The sequence below is a fragment of the Meles meles genome, chromosome 18 (genome assembly GCF_922984935.1).
Source record: "Meles meles chromosome 18, mMelMel3.1 paternal haplotype, whole genome shotgun sequence".
Taxonomy (NCBI): domain Eukaryota; kingdom Metazoa; phylum Chordata; class Mammalia; order Carnivora; family Mustelidae; genus Meles; species Meles meles.
In genome coordinates, this window is record NC_060083.1 from 21,262,924 (window position 1) to 21,281,495 (window position 18,572).

Consider the following 18,572-nt stretch of genomic DNA (forward strand, 5'->3'; position numbering starts at 1 on the left):
AGAAACACATAGGGCTTTCAGAAAGGACTTTGACCTTGCTTGGCGTATCCAAAAGGGTTTCCTGTAAGAGGTGCCATTTGTGCTGAGCTCCACAGAATAGGTGGGGTTCTTCAGTGAAGGAACTGGTTGTGGAGTTGAATGAGGTGGGAGTTCCTGCAGCGGAAACAGTGTCATGAGGCAGCCAGAAGGGAAGGAGTATCGTGCCTTCTAGGATAAGACAGAGGGCCAGAGGGCCTGAAGCAAGCAGGGCACTCAGCAGAGAAGCTTAAGACCAGGGAGTGGACAGGGGTCAGCTCATGCAGAGCCTAAAAGCCACCCTAAGGCTTTTGGTCCTAATTCTAGACTACAGTGGTTCAAGGGCTGCACTGTGCTGGGAGGTGGGGGCTCTTTCCAGGAGGTGGCACTTGGCGGTTTTGCTTATCATTTCCAGCCTGGTAAAGAATTGTCCATCTCTTTGCAGTTAGCAAGCAGAGAGCGCGACGGTGCCGCACGCACTCTGCTTTTTTTGTCTCCCCTGGACTCCGCTTTGGGAGTCCCCGCAGTTCCCCCTCCAACCCAGCCCTCAAGGAGCTCAGACCTTAGGGGGAAGCCTAGATTGGGAGACAATGAAACAGGTGCCCAAAGTGTCCTGTGGTATGTGCTGTGAAGTGTGTGAGGTTCTGAGAGGCCAGAGGAAGAGTCTGATTCCTCGTGGGGAAGCAGGAGGGCTCCCAGGAAGAGTTGTCCCCAGAGCTGAGTTCTGAAGGATCTGTAGGCGTGAACCAAGCTGGGTCAGGAGAAGGGAAGAGACGCAGGCTGAGGATTGGGTTGGGCGGAGAGGGCGTGGGACACTGAGGGAACTGCTAGGAGCTGTGGGAAACTCTAGGTAACGAAAATAGCCCTGGAGCCTTCCCCCTTCCCATGCTAGAGGATGCTTGGCAAAACCTTCCTTTGGTCGTGGCAGGCCTCTTTTCTGGTCCTTCTCCCCCACCCCACCCCAACCTGGTCCTTCAGTCCTGGGGCCTGCTGGCCACCACCCTTCCTGATTATAGTTAAGTCTATGCTGGAAATTTTAGCCCTTAGGCACACTTCCGCACTGGGGGAGAGAAGGGGAGTGGAGGGGAGGACCATATAACTATTAATGTCTGACCAGGGACTGAGGACACGGCTCCTGACTCCAGCCCAGCGATCTCAAAGGAGACAGATGGGTGATGGGTTAGAGACTCATTCTTTAAGGCAGCGCAGGCTACAGATATGCATAACAAAGGGTCTGGATGATAGCAACAATGGGGAGGAGAGACTGTGGATATTCTTAGTTTTCTTTTCAAAATCTGTGCTTTCTGACTCTTGTGTAATTGGCAGGTACTGGTTTTGTGATTAGAAACAGTAAAAACAGAGGGAAAACTTCGTAGGAAAAAAAAGCCGAAAAGCAAATCATATCCACCGTAAAATCCTCGTGTTTTAATAAAATATGCAGAGAAGAAAGACAGAAAAGAAATATGTTAAAACGTTAATAGTAGCGGGCGCTGAGGGTGGGGAGCCTTTCTGTCTTCCTTTACTTTTTTTTTGTATGTGCACATCCAGATTTGAATGTGTTACATGAACCTATTCACCACTAGCCCCTAATCAGTCTCCCTGCTTCCGTGGCACGGCACTGTGCTGGAGGAAACCCCCATTCTCTGTGCCTGGTGAATTCCTACTCATCCATCAGTACCCAAAGGTCACCCCCACTTCTTAGGGAGGACTTCTGGGGTGGGTGCTGTGGTGTGTCACCCAGAAGTCCTCTTCAGGGTTGGTGCCCTCATTCTCCCAGCTGCTGGGAGGGCTGGAGGCTGACTCTCATAGAGGGAGTCTCTTCATGAGCTGTGTGGGGGCAGCCTTCGTCCACTGCCTAGTGCATTGGAGGAGAGGAGGGACGCGTGAGGAAGACCCGGACCCCTTGTCTTCATTCAGAGCACCCCTGAAGTGCCGTCTCTACCCCCAGAGCTCCCTGGGATCCTCTGAGACTTTGTTGTGGCTACAACATAGTTTTCTCCCTCTGCCCAGTCCTGCTACCTTCACTCTCCCATGGGTGCTGATCCCGAGAGTGTGCCATCCGAGAAGCTTCTCTAGCCAAAGATACCTTCCTTGACCTCCCAGGCTAGGGCAGCCCCCTTCATCACATGCTCTCCTAGAGCGCATGTCTCCTTTGTAAGTTTTATATCCATTGTGCTATCAGGCTACTGTCCGTTTCCTCCGCTGACGGGAAGAGTCACGCGGATTCCTCCACATGGGCGCATGGCTAGAAACATTTGTTGAATGAATAACCTTATTAAGCATCTAATCTAAACCCTTAGGAGGCCATCAACTTTACTCAGGGCTGCAGAATGTCTGTCCCATTGATTCGTTCATTCGATAAATATTTACGAAGAGAAACTAGGTCTCTGTCTCTCAGCACCCAAATAATTCCAGATGGTTCAAAGATGTTTACATGTAAGAAAATAAAACCAATGAAGTTCTAGAAAAAAGGCAGATAGCTCCAGAGCGTTGAGGGCCTCCAAAGCACGACACACAAAATCTGAGAAAAAAAGTTACCACACACCATCACATAAAATTCTAAACCTGTATAAAGCAAAAATAAAGAAAAACAAAACAAAAAAATCAATACAGATTTTTTGTAGCACCTACATATGACAGGAGGCTGATTCTTTGAGTACACCAAGAAGGCTTACAAATCAAAAAGAAAAAAGAACCCACAGAAAAATGGGCAAAGAATAGGAAAAACTATGAGAAACCTTTTCTATATTCTAAGAAATGCACATTAAACAGTAATACAATATAATCTTTCTCTCAGAATTGAACAAGTTAAAATGATCAGTAATACCCAGTCTTGGCAAGAATGTGGAATTCCTATTTATTAACAAAAATTGCTGTGAGGTCTTTGGAGAGCAGTTTGGTAGTATCTATTGAATTAACAGCATTCACCTCTTTTGACCTCACAATCCTACCTCTGGGAATTGAATTGTTCAAGGGCATGAGTTTGCACAGAATGTACAGATTAGAGCCATGCCATGTTGTAAATGCAAAAAAGATAGGACGGGAGGCTTCATCGATGTGGAATGGTTACATTGTGATCAATCCATTCAATGAAGTCCGAGCATCTGTTTTGAAGAATGAAGCACCTACTACTGATATGGGAAGAGTCGGATGTATTAAGAAGAAAAAGCGGTTTTAGGGGCGCTTGAGTGACTCAGTCAGTTAGGTGTCTGACTCTTGATTTTGGCAGGTCATGATCTCGTAATCTCAGGGTCGTGAGATGGAGCACTGCCTCGGGCTCCCTGCTCAGCGGGGAGTCTGCTTGAGGATTCCCCCACCCCTGAAATAAACAAATAAATAAATAAATCTTTTTTTTTTAAATAAGAAGAAAAAGCAAGTTTTAAAGCAGGCATTTCCCAGTTTTGGTGGCAGGGGAGAGTTTGGGGGGCATGTGTGTGTGAGAGAGAGGGCACTAATGCGTGCACAGAAAACACATCTGGAAGGATGGAGCCCAGAAGTGTATTGATGCGGGATGGACTCCGGACAGCTTTTACTTTCTGTGTCATGTGTCGCCCTTGTATTTGAGATATGGTAATGAGTCTACATCACTTTTGAAGTCCTGGAGAGGACACAGTATGTGCAGTGAGACGCGTCTGGGGGAATACGCTGGTCCAAAGGAGGATGGCGGGATGAGATGAGGCCACAGAGGAAGGCGGTGGCAGGTGGCCCAGAGCCCCAGTGACCTGCCGAAGAGTGTGGGGTTCCCTTTGGTGCGGAAGGTTCTCTGCAGTCTCCGTGGACTCCCGTCCTCCACCCACCTCTGACTGGGAGTCTCTGAGGCTCAGTCCTGATTTCCAGTCTCTTCCTCTCTCCCCCTGATTTCATCCATGCTCCTGGCTATGAAAGCTATGTTCATAGGAGCCCTTCCCGCATCTTCTCTCTTGCTTGATCCCTTCTGACCACAGGCTTAGCTGTAAGTGCCTCCTAGACACCAACATCTAATAAGCGTCTCAAACTCATCAAAACTCGACTTCTGACTTATAGGCAGCCTCACTCTCCTGTTCCTCCTTCAGCCTTCAGCTTAGTAAACGATGCCCCATCCACTCAGTAAGTATCCTTGAGTCCCCCCTTTCCTTCCCAGGAGCCCTCACATCCTTCTAATCCCTCAGCAAGGTCAGCCTGCTTCATCTCCCAAGTCAACCTCAGACTGTCCCTTTCTCTCCATGACTTCTGCCGCCCCTTGTCCAAAATTCGGGAATGAGCGAAGAACGGACAAACATATTCAGAGCTTTCCATAGGGAGTCAGCCCACATGTTTGACAGAGCCCCAAGGGTGACCTGAAATGGCAATGCTTTACAGGGGGAAAGGGGAGGCGTCAGGTGTGCCCCGACAGGAGGCTCTTGGCGGGGAAGCCGGAGGGGGCTGATAGATGCGGGGCATCTGCATGATTGGTTAGGGGTGCCTATTTGGTTTTTGCTTTTTGGTCCTAAATAGGGACCAACAGGGGTGAAAATTAGGGAAGCTGCCAGGTTTTTTTTTTTTTTTTAAAGATTTTATTTATTTATTTATTTTTGCAAGAGAGATAGAGAGTATAAGTACAAGCAGGGGAAGGGGCAGAGGGAGAAGCAGACTCCCTGCTGAGCAAGTAGCCCGATGTGGGCTTGATCCTGGGACTCTGGCATCATGACCTGAGCCGAAGGCAGATGCTTAACCGACCGAGCCACCCAGGCGGCCATGCTGGCCGTTATTGATCGAGTCCTGGCTGTTTGGGCCTGATGGCTGCAGGGGTTCTGGCTCGGCTTCCTGGGCTGATGGCTGCAGGTTGTGGGGCAGAGTTCTGTTCTCATGGCGGCCTGGCCAGGATCTGTTAGAATATCCAGTCTCTCGAAGTGACCATCTCCTTTCTCACCGTAAAAGTCCCACTGCTCCCTGCCTTCTATTCTTGCCCTGAGAACTCTGCTTTCCTGTTTCAAGAACCCTGGCCTCTGTGGGGAGCAAGTTGTGCGAGAGCTTCTCATACCTGCCCACAGTCCTCCTGCAATCCTGATCCTTTACTCGAGGAAAATCCAGTCTCCTGCAACACCCTAACTTCTGGACTCGGAGAAGTCCCTGGGCACCCAGCCGGTTCCTGTCCTGGGGGCTTGCGTGAGCTGTCTCCGGACCCACGAATCTGCACATGGTGGCCCCCGTGACTTGCACTGCTCAGGTAAAACGTCACCTACTATATGACACTGTCTGAATTTACTCCCACGTAAATCTACCAAATTATCGTGCATTCTCTTGTCCAAAGCCCTTCTCACTAGCTGTCTGAGTGTGTCCTGGTTGCTCTGTTGCATACTGGCTTACTGCCTGTCTTCCCCCACAGGAACGTTATCTCCATGAGGGAAGAGACCACATCTGTTCCTTTCCAGACAGCGGCTCCCACCCCATGCTGAGAGTGGAGGCTGCTAAATCCTTAAGATAGACCTGGTGAGGGAATGAATGAGTTGAACGAACGAATGGAGAAAAGGCAGACAGTCCTGGAGATGTAGTCCATGTTCTCTCGTTCTACTCCGAGGGACACACAGGGCATCAGGCTATGGCTTTGGCTGCATCTCTCCTAAGAATGCAGAAATCTCGCGGGGGAAGTCAACTCCAGGGCTAGGAGGGGGCCCTATTTTGCAAGAGAGGACTTAAAGTCAAGGAGGATTGGAGCCTGTCTCAACAAGGTTGCCCTGGAGCCCGGCACCTGGGGCTGCCTGAGATCCATCACAGATGTGGGAGCTTTGTGTGGACAGGTTTAGCTCCCAAAGGGGAGGCCTAGACACCCTCAGGGACAGGGCCTGGGTGAAGACTGTGATTAAGGAGGATGAGTGTTTCAAGTCCTTATAAGTGTGCGATTAATCAGAAACGTGACCTCATTTTATGCCCCTGAACCTGAGAGTCCCCTTGGATCCCCAGGCCACAGGGAATGGACGCAGGTCTGATGCATTTCAGCCTCCATAGAATGGGGATGATTGGCAGGTATGTAAATAATTGTAGGAACTAGTATCTTTCAGCAGTCCCCTTCCCTTCCAGGCACTTATCCACCCACTCAACTCTCTGTAGTCCCATCGGGGGAATAAGAATATCAGTCCAAGACAGCAGACTCTTCTCCAGTGATGGTATTTCAGGGACACAGTTGTGTTTATGGGGAGCTGGAGGTGGCAGGAGGGAAACTTTCCAAGTCTGTCTTCTGCCTAGGACTAGGTTAGTGCCGCCTTAATTTCTTGTGAAACAAGTCTTCCCAGCAGATGAAATCCAGCTTGAGAAACATCTTTATACTCATTAAATAGGTTCATTCGGTTCAATGACGAGCCTCAGACTTTTTGGCGCTTTCTTGCAACGAGCAAAGATTCCTTCCCTCGGATTGCTCATGGTCCAGGGCAGAAGGCAGGAGAGGACACAAAGTGATTTGAGGTGGGGTGTCCTGTGATGCTGGGACCCAGCACGGTACGTTGGAAGTTTGGAAGAGGGAGCCAGCCCAGCTGGGAGGGGAGGGAGACCTTCTAGGAAAAGGCGGAACCTGGGTCCGGAGTCTTGCATTGTGAGTTTGCTTGTAATATCAAGCAAAGGAAAACATGAGTAAAAGATGAGTGGGTAATCGCTAGGCGAAGAGTAATTCGAATCATTTGGCTTGTGATCTGGTAGGTCTAGGGGCCTAGGCTACATTTTGGTAATCCCGTGAATGAGGGGCCAACACCCCCAACAATGAATTTCTCTGGGTTTAAACCCAAGCAGTACCAACCACATCCCGAAGATGTGGAGTTCAAGCAAAGTAATCTAGGTGAAAAGACGCTGATGAATTTCAAAAACAATGGGACTGGAGCGCCTGGGTGGCTCAGTGGGTTAAGCCTCTGCCTTCGGCTCAGGTCATGATCTCAGGGTCCTGGGATCGAGCCCCACTTCAGGCTGTCTGCTCAGCAGGGAGCCTGCTTCCCCCCTCTCTCTGTCTGCCTCTCTGCCTACTTGTGATCTCTCTCCCTTTCTCTGTCAAATAAATAAATAAAATCTTAGGAGAAAAAAAAAAAACCAGTGGGACAATAAAAAAGGCAACACACTCTCATTATCATTGGTTACATTACAGCTGTTACATTACAGGGGTAGAAGCATCTCTGGGCAGCCAGACCCTAGGTCATGTTGAACCTGGTGTCGGTTATGTGCTGGATTACTTGGAGGCAGGCAACACAGCAAAGGCACTGGAAAATGAAGAGCTCGGCTTCCATAAATTTATCTAGAATTTTGCAATTAGAAAATCTAAGGAGAAAAAAAAGTCATTTGCACTTTAGCATACATGCAGATTTTGTGTTTTGTGGTCTTATTTTGATTTTTTTTTATTTTTGTGGTCTTATTTTTGATTCCTATTCGTGGGAAGGGGGACACCATAACCTTTCAGTTCTTTGACTCTGGTGGGGATATTACATTATCTTTCATTTCTAGCCATTTCCTGCCACCTTTCAAACAACGTGCCAGAAACAGGTGCCAGCCCTCACCTCCCCGATTCCCGTTTGTCGCTCCCTTTTGCAGGCTGTGATCAGTGGGAGGCTTCTGAAATTGGAAAATTGTATCAGAGCTGTGGAAATGATTGGAACTAATACAGTATGCTTCCACTGCCGGGCTCAGGGGCTGAGGGCTTTTCAAGCGCTGTTCACTTAATCTTTGTGACAGCCCTAGCCAGGCAGTTATACAGGAATACCTAGAGGCTCAGAGAGGTAAAGTGACTTGGTTAAGTTTATGAATGAAGGTTAACATGGAATTTTTAAAAAGATTTAATTTATTGAGAGAGAGGGAGAGCAGAATGAGAGAGAGAGAGAACATGGGGGTGGGGAGGGCCAGAGGGAGAGGGAAAAGCCGACTCTCCTGCTGAGCAGGGAGCCTAACGACATGGGACTCGATCCCAGGACCCTGGGATCATGACCCGAACTGAAGTCAGACGCTTGACCAACTGAGCCATGTAGGCACCCTACAAATGGCATTTAAATTCAAGTCTGGCCTCATTCCACAGTGCTGGCCCTTGACCTGGGCCTTGACCATTAACCAGATGGGGCCAAGAGATGATATCTTTCTGAGTCTTTACTTTATAGAGCTCTGTGACACTAACACAGAGCCCCATCTGCTTCCTAGTCTGTATTGCCAGATTCTCTGCTCAGGTTATTTCCACATACGCATATAATAGATGTGAGTATAAATTGAGCAGGAAAGGGAATTGCTTCCAAAGGATCCAATAAGATATTTCAGTGCCTCTCAGGAAATTCAGCCTTGCAAAAGCAAAACAGCGTTCTTAAATTATTGGCTTTATCTTGTTACGTGACATTGGCAAAGTTCCTGATCATTCATGCAACGACGGTTATTTTTTTTTTAATATTTTATTTATTTGACAGAGAGAAATCACAACCAGGCAGAGAGGCAGGCAGAGAGAGAGGAGGAAGCAGGCTTCCCACGGAGCAGAGAGCCTGATGTGGGGCTCGATCCCACGACCCTGGGATCACGACCCGAGCCGAAGGCAGAGGCTTTAACCCACTGAGCCACCCAGGCGCCCGCAACGACGGTTATTTTAGCTCCTGCTCTGTACTTTGCACTGGCGTTAAGTACTAGGGATGTAGGAATGGGCGCCACAGCCAGCTAACAAGTCCCTACATAAAGAAGGAAACAAATCTATAAGCCAAGCAGGTTGGCAAATAGCTACAAGGCCGAGGAAGGAAACAAACAGGGCAGCATCACCCAGCGCCAAGGGCGGGAGTGGCTGCTCTGGGGAGTGTGGCCACGGGGAGCCTCTGCGGGGAGGTGGCATGTGAGCTGAGAGCTGAAGGGTAAGAAGGCGCCATGCACCTGCTCAACCGGAGGACAGGCACGAAGGTGACGGTCCTCACAGGTCCTGGATGGAGCTCCAGAGCAAGCTGATGAAGAGGAGGTGGGCCTGTCAAGGAAGTCCAAGCACCAGCTCTCAGAGAGGCAGGAAGGAAAGCAGAGGTCTGAGGGGCACAGAAGCCAAGAGAACTGTCTCCGGATGGTGATGTGACCACCGCTTGAGCGGCTGTCCCTCATCTGGGATCGTGGCCACCACTGGCAACCTTGAAACGAGGAACTTTGGTGGAAAGGTTGGAAGGCTGTATGATGAGACCAAACTAGACCAGCAGGTTGGAGAAAGCGTGAGAAGTAAAGAAATTGAGTGTAGACAGCTCTTCTAAGAAGTTTTGCTACGAAAGTTAGCAGAGAAATGGCAGAAGCTGGAAGGACATTTGGGGTAAAAGCAAGGGGTGCTGGCCGGTCTCCCATCCAAGATCTGTTCTCTGCCCATCCGTGTCCTGCTCTTGGCTCTGGGAGGGGGACCCTTTTGTACTGCATCACCTGGATGGTCCTGCTAGAATGTTCCCAAGCGGGTTCAGCCAAGAGGAGGCAAAGGCAGAAGAACTGAAAAGTCTGGAAGGAAGGTGTTCCTCTCTTCTCCCTCATTGTCTGGGGGCCTTGTCTCCAGCAGGATCCCTGTCCCCTATGGTTGCAAGTCCTTCCCAGCTGTCCCTCCCACATGGTGTAGAGAGCACTATTTCTTCCCCAGGCCTTTCTGTGCTAGGTGTTGCCAGCCTTATCCAGCATCCTTGTTTGATCCATTCCCATTGTAAGTAGCCCCTTCTTTGAGGTTAATTGAACTATCTGAGTGGAATTTTGCTTCTTACCAGGACTCTAACTACAACAGAGTTCTGCTTGCCTGTCTTCCTTCCTTCCTTCCTCCCTCCCTCTCTCCTTCCTTCTCTTTCTTTCTTTTCTTTCTTTCAAAGATTTTTTAAAATTTATTTTATTTATTTGATAGAGATCACAAGTAGGCAGAGAGAGAGAGAAGGAAGCAGGCTCCCCGCTGAGCAGAGAGCCCGATGTGGGGCTCGATCCCAGGACCCTGAGATCACAACCTGAGCCGAAGGCAGAGGCTTTAACCCACTGAGCCACCCAGGGGCCCATCTGTCTGTCTTTCTTTCTTTCTTCCTTCCTACCTTTCTTCCTTCCTCCCTCCCTCTCTCTTTCTTTCCTTCCTCCCTTCCCTTCCACCCACCCACTCCCTCCCTCCCTCCCTCCCTTCCTTCCTTTCTTCCTCTTTCTTTCTTTCATTCTTTCTTTCCTGAAGGGGGATAACAGAACATGTTTGTGTGCAAATGAGAATAACAGGACAGAAAAGGAGAAAATGATGATGCAGGGAAAAGCAGGATACTTGCTGGAGTGGAGGCCTCGAGCCTGCTGGAGGGGATGGATCCCAGGGCACCTCTTCTGTGGTCACAGGAGAATGGGTGGGGAGCACAGGCACAAGGCAGGAGGGCTGTAGATTTGGTCTGATGGCCTCTAGTTTCTCACTGAAGGATGAGCCAAGAACACTAACTGACGGGTACAAGGTAATTGGTAGAAGAAAGCATGAAATAGCCATCTCCGGGACTCCTGGGTGGCTCAGTGGGTTAAGCATCTGCCTTCGACTCAGGTCATGATCTCAGGGTCCGGGATCGAGCCCCGCATCATCCCCCCACCCCCACCCCCACATCGGGCTCCTTGCTCAGCAGGGAGCCTGCTTCTCCCTCAGCCTGCCCCTCCCCCTGATTGTGCTCTTTCTCTCTCTCTCTCTGACAAATAAATAAATAAATAAAATCTTTAAAGGAAAAAAAAAAGAAATAGCCATCTTTCTAGGAAAGGTTGGTAGGCTTGCCAGGCCTGAGAAGTGCCAATTTGAGGTTTGCGGTCACGAATTTAAAGAGCAGCCCGTCAGCAGAGCTGTGTTTTTCTCCAACATCTTTCCGCCGCTCTGGCACAGGCCTGGAGGCCTGTGGAGGGCTGGGTTTTATGAAGGCTGGGACTTCGTTAGCCAGGTTCCTCTGGCAGGAAGAGGGGGCAGAGTTCACTGACGGGGACTTGCCAGGGACTGACCGTCATGATGGAGCAAGGACTCTCTGTGGGGTAAGGAGGGCAGGAAGGCCGAGTGCAGGGGATTGTGGGTGACGGTGACAATGGGAGCCGGTGGGAAGGTGGATGAAGCATGGCGGTGGGGGGAAGCTGGAGACCACGGTGATGTAGCCCGAGCCTGTGGAAGACTGGTACGAGAAACCACGGGATTTGGAGCAAGCTCTGGTGGCTCCGAAGGGCAAGGATTGGAAAGTGGAGGGGCTCCTGGGTGGCTCATGCTCCTGGGGTCCTGGGATTGAACCCCGGGTAGGGTTCCGGGCTCAACAGGGAGGCTGCTTCTCCATCTCTCTCTCCCTCTGCTCCTGCTTGTGCTCATTCTCTCTCAAATAAATAAATAAAACCTTTAAAGAAAATAAAATGCAATCCATCATTTGTTTATTCAATCACATGTAAGCACTGTGGAGTGGCGGGCCTATCTCTCTGCTTTATCTCTCTGCGCCACCCTGCAGGGAGAGATTTTTTTTTTTTTTAATTTAAATTCAGTTACTTAACATATAGTTTATTACTAGTTTCAGAGGTAGAGTTCAGTGATTTGTGGGTTGTCTAAAACACCCAGTGCTTGCTACATCCTGTGCTGGAGGGAGAAGTTATTAGACTCATTTTTACAGACGAGGGAGCACAAGCTCAGGGAGGTTGCTCAGGGAGCACAACTTCTCTCAAGGTCATACGAATCTGTCTGAGTCCAGAAAGGCTCATTATCCCATCCAGGGAAACAGGCAGGGGAAGAACCAAAAACACGTGGTGTGTGCAAAGTTCTGTGGGCATTTGGAAGTTAGAAAGATGGATTCTGTTGTGGGAGAGGGGGTAGGGGGCATGTGAGCTCCCTCTCCAGGATCAGTGGAAATGCACATGGGGAGGTGGAGAGGAAGGACTGCAGGCAGAAGCGAGAGCTGAGCAAGGTCACGGTGACATGACATTCCCCCGTGTGACCCACGATTGTTGAGTAAAGGCAGTCAGGAGCAACCGCTTAGCAGGGCTTCTAAGCTTATCTACAGCCCTCAAGTTCACGGATACCCTTAAGGGGGCCCCACAAACCCCAGGACGTTGTTTCATAATTGTGAGCGTGTGTGTATTTTTCTTTCCTAGAGAGACACTTTTTATTGTCATCAGATTCTTAAAATTGGGACATTGACGCAAAAAAAGCTTTGAGGGGCCCATGAACTTGGACAGGACAGTAGGACCTGTGGGCCTTGTTTCAGGAATTCATACTTCACCTTGAGGTCAACGGGGACCCCCGTGGGGTTTTTTAGATGGCGAGCAAGATGGCACGGGCCTTAGGAAGCACAGCACAGGTGACTGAGCTTTCCTTTCCAAAGAGAGTCTATTTATAAACTATAAAGTGATGTATCACTTACTGTTCCACTCCCAGAGGCTAGCACAAGGCGTAGCACATTGCATATTGGCTCAGTGAATCTTTGGTGAATGCATGAAAGAATGAATGAATGAGCACCGGGAACAGATAATAGAGTCCATCTCTCCAGGGTTACTCCGTGCATTTCCTGGATAGTTTGATTGAGGGTAAAATCCGTGAAAACAAAGCTTCTCCTGTACTAGGTTATTTTTTTTTCTTTTTTCTTTTTTTTTTGTTTTTTGATATTTAAACTTTATTTTATTTTTTTCAGTGTTCCAAGATTTATTATTTATGCATCACACCCAGTGCTCCATGCAATACGTGCCCTCCTTAATACCTACCACCAGGTTCACCCGACCCCTAGGTTCTAAGAGAAATCTGACACCTACCTGTCAGTCCCGAGACCACTGGGCTTGGCGGTGGGATTGGGGCGAGTGGGTGTGGACACCTCTGACAGCAGGGTAAGGCTCCTCTGACAGTGTCCCCCCCAGAGTCTTAGGGGGGTCAGTGGCCAAGATGGCCCAAACCGTTTCTTTCCTCCTTCCACATCAAACCCTTGGGCTTGTTGGGCATCCCATCTATTTGTTCTGTATCCTCCTTGCACTCCTAAGCTTCGTTCAGTTCCTGGGACCTCACCTGGGCCACTGCAACAGTCTCAAAACCAGTGCCGTTGCTGTGGACCCCTGCCTCTCTCAAATCCACCCCTCATGGGGTTGGAGAGATGTTTTAAAACCCTTAAAATTGCTAGGAATGTGGCTTTCTTTACACGTACTTGGAGAGCTATGCTTCTAAAACTTGAACACACACTCACTCAAGTCAAATGGGGGTCTTGCTAAAATTCAGGCTGTGATTCAGCTGCTCTGGGATGAGGCTGGAGACCTTGCATTTCTAACAAGTTCCCAGGCGATGCAGGAATCTTGAACCACATTAGGAGTAACAAAGAGAAGAATCCAAACTTCCTGCCCAAGTCCTGCTTTATCAGGCCTCTTCCCAGCAGTCCCTCCCCCCCATCCTCTCCTTCCCTTTCTTCTCTGCTTGTGCTGTAGCCACACTCGCCTTCATTCTGTTCCCAGAGTGTGCCAAGTTGTTCCTGCCTCAGGCCATTTGCACGTGATGTTCCCATTGCCTAGAATGCCCCCTTCCCGGAGCTCCACATGGCTTGCTCCTTCTCCTTATTTAGATCTTAGCTCCCCCCACTTCGCACCACTTATCCTTCTTCAAATTTATTCTGGCAATATATTTTTTGACTTGTGAACTTCCAGTTTCCACTCTCAGGTTTGTTGCACAGGAATAAGGACTTGGTTTCCTCTGCTTGGCCTATCCCAGAGCCTGGAACATGGCAGGTACCCCTCTCATGCCTGCTGGGTCTAAGCGTGAACTTGCCCACAATGACTGCCATGGTGTTAGGACACACCCAGGGTTTTGCAAGCTTCAAAGACCCAGTGTGCAGGTAAAGCAGGTGCCTGAGGCAGAGGGGGGGCGAAAGGAAGATGAGAACTCTCTGTACTGAGGATGCCACAGCAAAAGTCTCAACAGCCTGGAGATGAAGTTGAACCTAAGAATCATAATGAATGAATTCATTGAACCAGGAGAGTCTCACTCGGGAGGGTGGGAAAGGAAAGTAACTAACATTAGTTAAGTGAGTTAACTAAGGTGCTTGGAACCGTGCTGCCCATAGTAATCATTGAACCAATAAATAAAAATAAATATGTCAGACCTTTATTGGTGACCATGGCTTTGCAGAATTCTCTCCGTTCACCCTCACAACACGTGACCTCCATCTTGCAAATGAGGAGAAAGACTCTGAGATTAGAGATGGCTTGCCTGGGGTCAGAGAGCCCGAGCCAGAACTGAGAACCGCACTCCCTGAAACAGCTCCAGGGAAAGTGGTGAAGGCCACACTCCCTGTCCCTCTCCCTGCTTTCTGCTGTGTCCCAGCACCTGTTACCATCCGCCACCCTGGGCATTCATTACACTTCTTTCTTTCTTGTCTGTCTTCTCTGGCCAGAATACAAATTCCTGGAGGGTAAGGATTTTTGTTTTGTTCGCTACCGTTTCCCTGAGCCTAGAAGAGGGCCGGCCACATAAGTAAACACTTGAGGAGCACTTACTGAATGTTAAAGGGATGAATGGAGGGATTATTTTTAAAGCCTTGCTTTCTGCGTCTCTAAGAGGCCGTTCTGTAAGCATGTGGCTTGGGGGATCCCAGAACCCGCTTGAGGAGGGCCTCCGTGCCTCCGAGATGGAGGGGGTAGGAAGCCAGTGGCTGACTGACTGGTTTCAGCAGAACAGAAGGAACGCCATGTCCACAGAAGGGGGCCCAGGCCCTTGGAGCCTGGTGGGACAGCAACCAGAGAGCTGGGGCTTGTCCATTCTCCAGCCCCAACACCACTGCCCGGCAGACAGTTACTCTCCTCAGGATCTGGCTTCCTACCTGAAGTGGCACTGGCAGGGAATGTGCCAACCAGGCCCCAGTGGCCATTAGAGCATAAATAGGCACTTACCAGGGAACTGCTTGTGAATTGAGTTAGAGCGAGCCTGTCACTCAAGCCCGGCAGCTCTCGCTGCTGAACAAACAGATTCTTCATCAGCTGGGACACACTATGGACGGTCCCTGGAGATAGTTCTTTGGGCCCACTGACCTTCCTCTGCACCAACGCTTCTCAAAGTTCAGGCTCCCAGACCTGTGGAGGCAGCAGCAGCAGCACCTGAGGACTTGCTGGAAGTGCAAATTCTTGGGGTGCCTGGGTGGCTCAGTCGGTTAAGCGTCTGCCTTTGGCTCAGGTCTTGATTCCAGGGTCCTGGGATCAAGTCTGGCATCGGGCTCCCTGCTCAGCAGGCAGTCTGCTTTGATCTCTCCCTCTGCCTGTTACTCCCCCTGCTTGTGCTCCCTTGTTCTCTCTGTCTCGCAAATAAATAAATAAATAAAATCTTAAAAACAAAACAAAATACGCACATTCTCCAGCCCCATCCTCAAGCCACTGAATGAGAAACCATAAGGGTGGGGTCCATCACTGCCTGTTACCAAGCCTTCCAGGAGATTCTGATTCACACTCAGGTAGAGAACAACAGGGACACAGTTCCCTTTCAGGGAAGTTACGACTCTTCTGCAAGGACCGTGGACCGGGCTAAGGTGACAGTCAGGGTGGGGGGCTTCATAGATACAGAACAGGGAATCCTGTTTTAAATTAAGTGAGGAGTGGAAAGGGTCAAGAGTTAGGAAGGAAGCCTCTGTGTTTCAGAAAATTCTCAGCGGACGGGTGAGTTTGCAAAAGCACATTTTAAAGTTATCATAGTTTTGTATTTCAGTTTTGAAATTTCAAATGACATTAAAGGAAGGTTTTTTTTTTTTAAAGATTTTATTTGACAGACAGAGATCACAACTAGGCAGAGAGGCAGGCAGAGAGAGAGGGAAGCAGGCTTCTCTTCAAATAAAGAGCCAAATGCGGGGCTCGATCCCAGGACCCTGGGATCATGACCTGAGCTGAAGGCAGAGGCTTTAATCCACTGAGCCACCCAGAAGCCCCTAAAGGAAGGTTTAATATAAAATGCCCCCTGGTCCTATGTGTAGAGTTCAAGCAGGAATACAATGCTGTGCCCCTACCTCCTGTTCAATTCTCATTCTTCAAAAAAGAAGGGGAGACAGACAAGACAGACACAGAAAGAAAGTGCCCAGGCCAGGGGTGGCCTGAAAGATAGGAGAAACTCAGTATAGGATCTGCCTGAAGAATTCATGAAATGGGTTGCACAACTTCATGGAGCTCCTGCTGTGGGCCAGGCGCTGTATATGGCTCTGGGAAGAGGATACGAAGATACATTAGCCAGCCACTTCTGCTGCCAAGGCACTTACAAGAGAAAATTTAGAGATATTCCTTCTGGATAGCAGATGTTGGAAGTATGGAATTGTGTGCTTTTGATTAGAGTCTTGGCTTTTCAGTTTAGCCAAGGGCACATGTGAACCCGGCAGGAGGTTGGGGGTGGGGATTGGAGGGAGAGTGGGGAGATGGGTTGCAGCTTGAATGCTGAGTTAGAAGGCATAGACAGGCTGGCGCACCCCGGCCAGTACCGGTACTGTGCCTGTGTCCACACACTGGGTCTGGGGCCGTAGTTAGGGGATCTGAGGTTCGCTTGTAGCAAATACCATCATTTATCCAGTGATATATGTGTCAGTAATGAGTTCAGGTCCATACATTAACTCATTCTTTATAGGAACCCTATGAGATAGGTACTATAATCAACCCATTTTTACTGATGAGGAAAGTCAGACACTCAGAGGTGAGCTCACTTTGCCCAAGTCACACAGCTAGGTAGAGTGTGAATTTGAACCCAGGCTGTCTGCTCTAGAGCGCACCAAGCCCATGACAAATCAATGTGCCATCCCAGGCCTCTGGACTTGCCTGCTGGGTTGGGGTGGCGGAGGGATGGGATACTTATTTTGGTGGGAAAATAGGCTCTTGAAGAAAGCCCTTGCTGTCCTTCTCCAGGTCTGAGCATTCTGGTTGGTTTAGACAATTGAGAGTCCAATGCTCTGTGAACCAGCCGGAGGACGAGTACTTTAGGCCCCTTCCCACTAGATGGCGGCCCCTAAGCCCACATAGAAATCCTGGAACCTCCACTGTCCCCATCTTCCACGAGTTCAGCTGCAGCAGCAGAATTGCAGGAAGTGGACCCTCCGGCCCCTGCCCCGCCCCATCCGGGGGTCGTGGGAAGCCCCCAGGCTGGAGGCAGGAGTGCGGTGGGGAAGGGTGGGGAGGGTGGGGAGGGTGGGGAGACGAGGCTTCCCCCGGCTCTGGGAGCCCGGGGGAGGAGCTGGCTGCTGCAGCCACTCCCAGGGCGCAGAGGCGGGGCGGTCTCGCACAGCCGGAGCCCACAGCGGAGGGGTAAAGTCTGGACCACAGGCTGCGGGGCTCAGGGCTCGGGAAGCAGATCCGGACCCCGAGGGCGCGGGCCGGGTGGCAGGTGCGCGGCGCGGACTACAAGTCCCATCATGCCCAGCTCCCCTGACCCGGCCCCCGCGGCCACTTAAAAGCTTCGGGAGTCGCGGCCGTCGGGTCGCCGCGGCTTTCGCTTTGCCGCCGCGGCTCGGTCGGCGTGAGCAACGGGTTCTGCGGCCGGTTGTCCCAGCGTCCGGGCTCCGGCTGCGCCGAGGGGCGCTCCTGGTCCAGCCCTCCCCGCTCGCGGATTCCCTCCCGAGGCGCCCGCGCCCCCCCGGGCTCTCCGCCTCGGCCACCCCGCGGCCCCGATGCCGAGGCATGGATAGAGCAGCGCTGCGCGCGGCGGCGATGGGGGAGAAGAAGGAGGGCCGCGGCGGGGGGGACGCGGCGGCGGCAGACCGGGGCCCCGGGGCCGCAGCCAGCCGGGCGCTGCAGCAGTGCGGGCAGCTCCAGAAGCTCATCGACATCTCCATCGGCAGCCTGCGCGGGCTGCGTACCAAGTGCGCGGTGTCCAACGACCTCACCCAGCAGGAGATCCGGACTCTGGAGGTAAGGGGGCCGCGCGCCCGGGAAGCGGCCCCCAGCACCTCCCTCGCTGCCCATGTGCACTCGTTCCCAGATGCATCCTGGACCTCGGGTCGCCCCTCTGAGGCTTCCTCTCCTTCTTCCACTCGCTGATGCGGCGGCTTGGGGACCCAGGACCAGCTCCTCACCTTGGGCGGGATTTGGAGGGGGAGGGGCGGAGTGGGAACTGGGGTGGAGGCTGGAGGCGCCCGTGGGCGGGGTGGGCTGCCCGCGGGCATCCCGTGCTTCCCCATCTCTGCCCCCACCCCATTTCCATTTTGCGGGGCTGCAGGACGCAGTCTCCCACTGAGTCACACCCTGGACTTTTCTCTGTGTGACTGTGACGAGCAGCCGTGGGCCGGGGTGACGAGGCGTGGGGGGTCCCCCTAAAGTGTGACCACACGCCCGCCATTCTCTCTCTCTCTCTCTCTCTCTCTCTCTCTGTATGTCTTCCCCTCACGCCCCAGACTCCGGCTTGTTCCTTCCTTTCCTCTCCTCCCAGGATTTTTGTCTGCCGCTTTTCAGAAACGTGTTTGCTGAAACTGCATTTTTACCGTTCAGGCATTTGGTGCTTTCCTTTAGCACAGCCACAGCATTTCACTGCTCGAAATATAATTACCCAGCGACTCCCCAACTCCTCCTCACACACTGGATTTTGCTTTAGGGAGGACTGTGCTGGGGCACGACGCCTTTGGTGGGAAGATGACACTATTTAAGGGGGTTTGGAGGAGCCCGTCTCCAGTGTAAAGAAGAAATCAGATCTGCAGGCCCTC

At 51.0% G+C, this 18,572-nt stretch overlaps 1 protein-coding gene across 4 annotated transcripts in view; it reads left to right on the forward strand.

Moving 5' to 3' along the window:
• Positions 1–17,245: 17,245 nt before the first annotated feature.
• The window catches only part of KSR1 (kinase suppressor of ras 1), a 155,119-nt gene continuing 153,792 nt past the window's right edge, over positions 17,246–18,572 (forward strand). The window contains exon 1 of one of the 4 annotated variants that reach the window (XM_045986491.1): positions 17,246–17,784. In XM_045986491.1, the coding sequence (XP_045842447.1) occupies positions 17,554–17,784 (231 nt within the window). In that variant the 5' untranslated portion in view covers positions 17,246–17,553. The remainder of the gene's footprint in view (positions 17,785–18,572) is intronic. The other 3 variants (XM_045986485.1, XM_045986486.1, XM_045986487.1) reach the window with 3 other exon arrangements.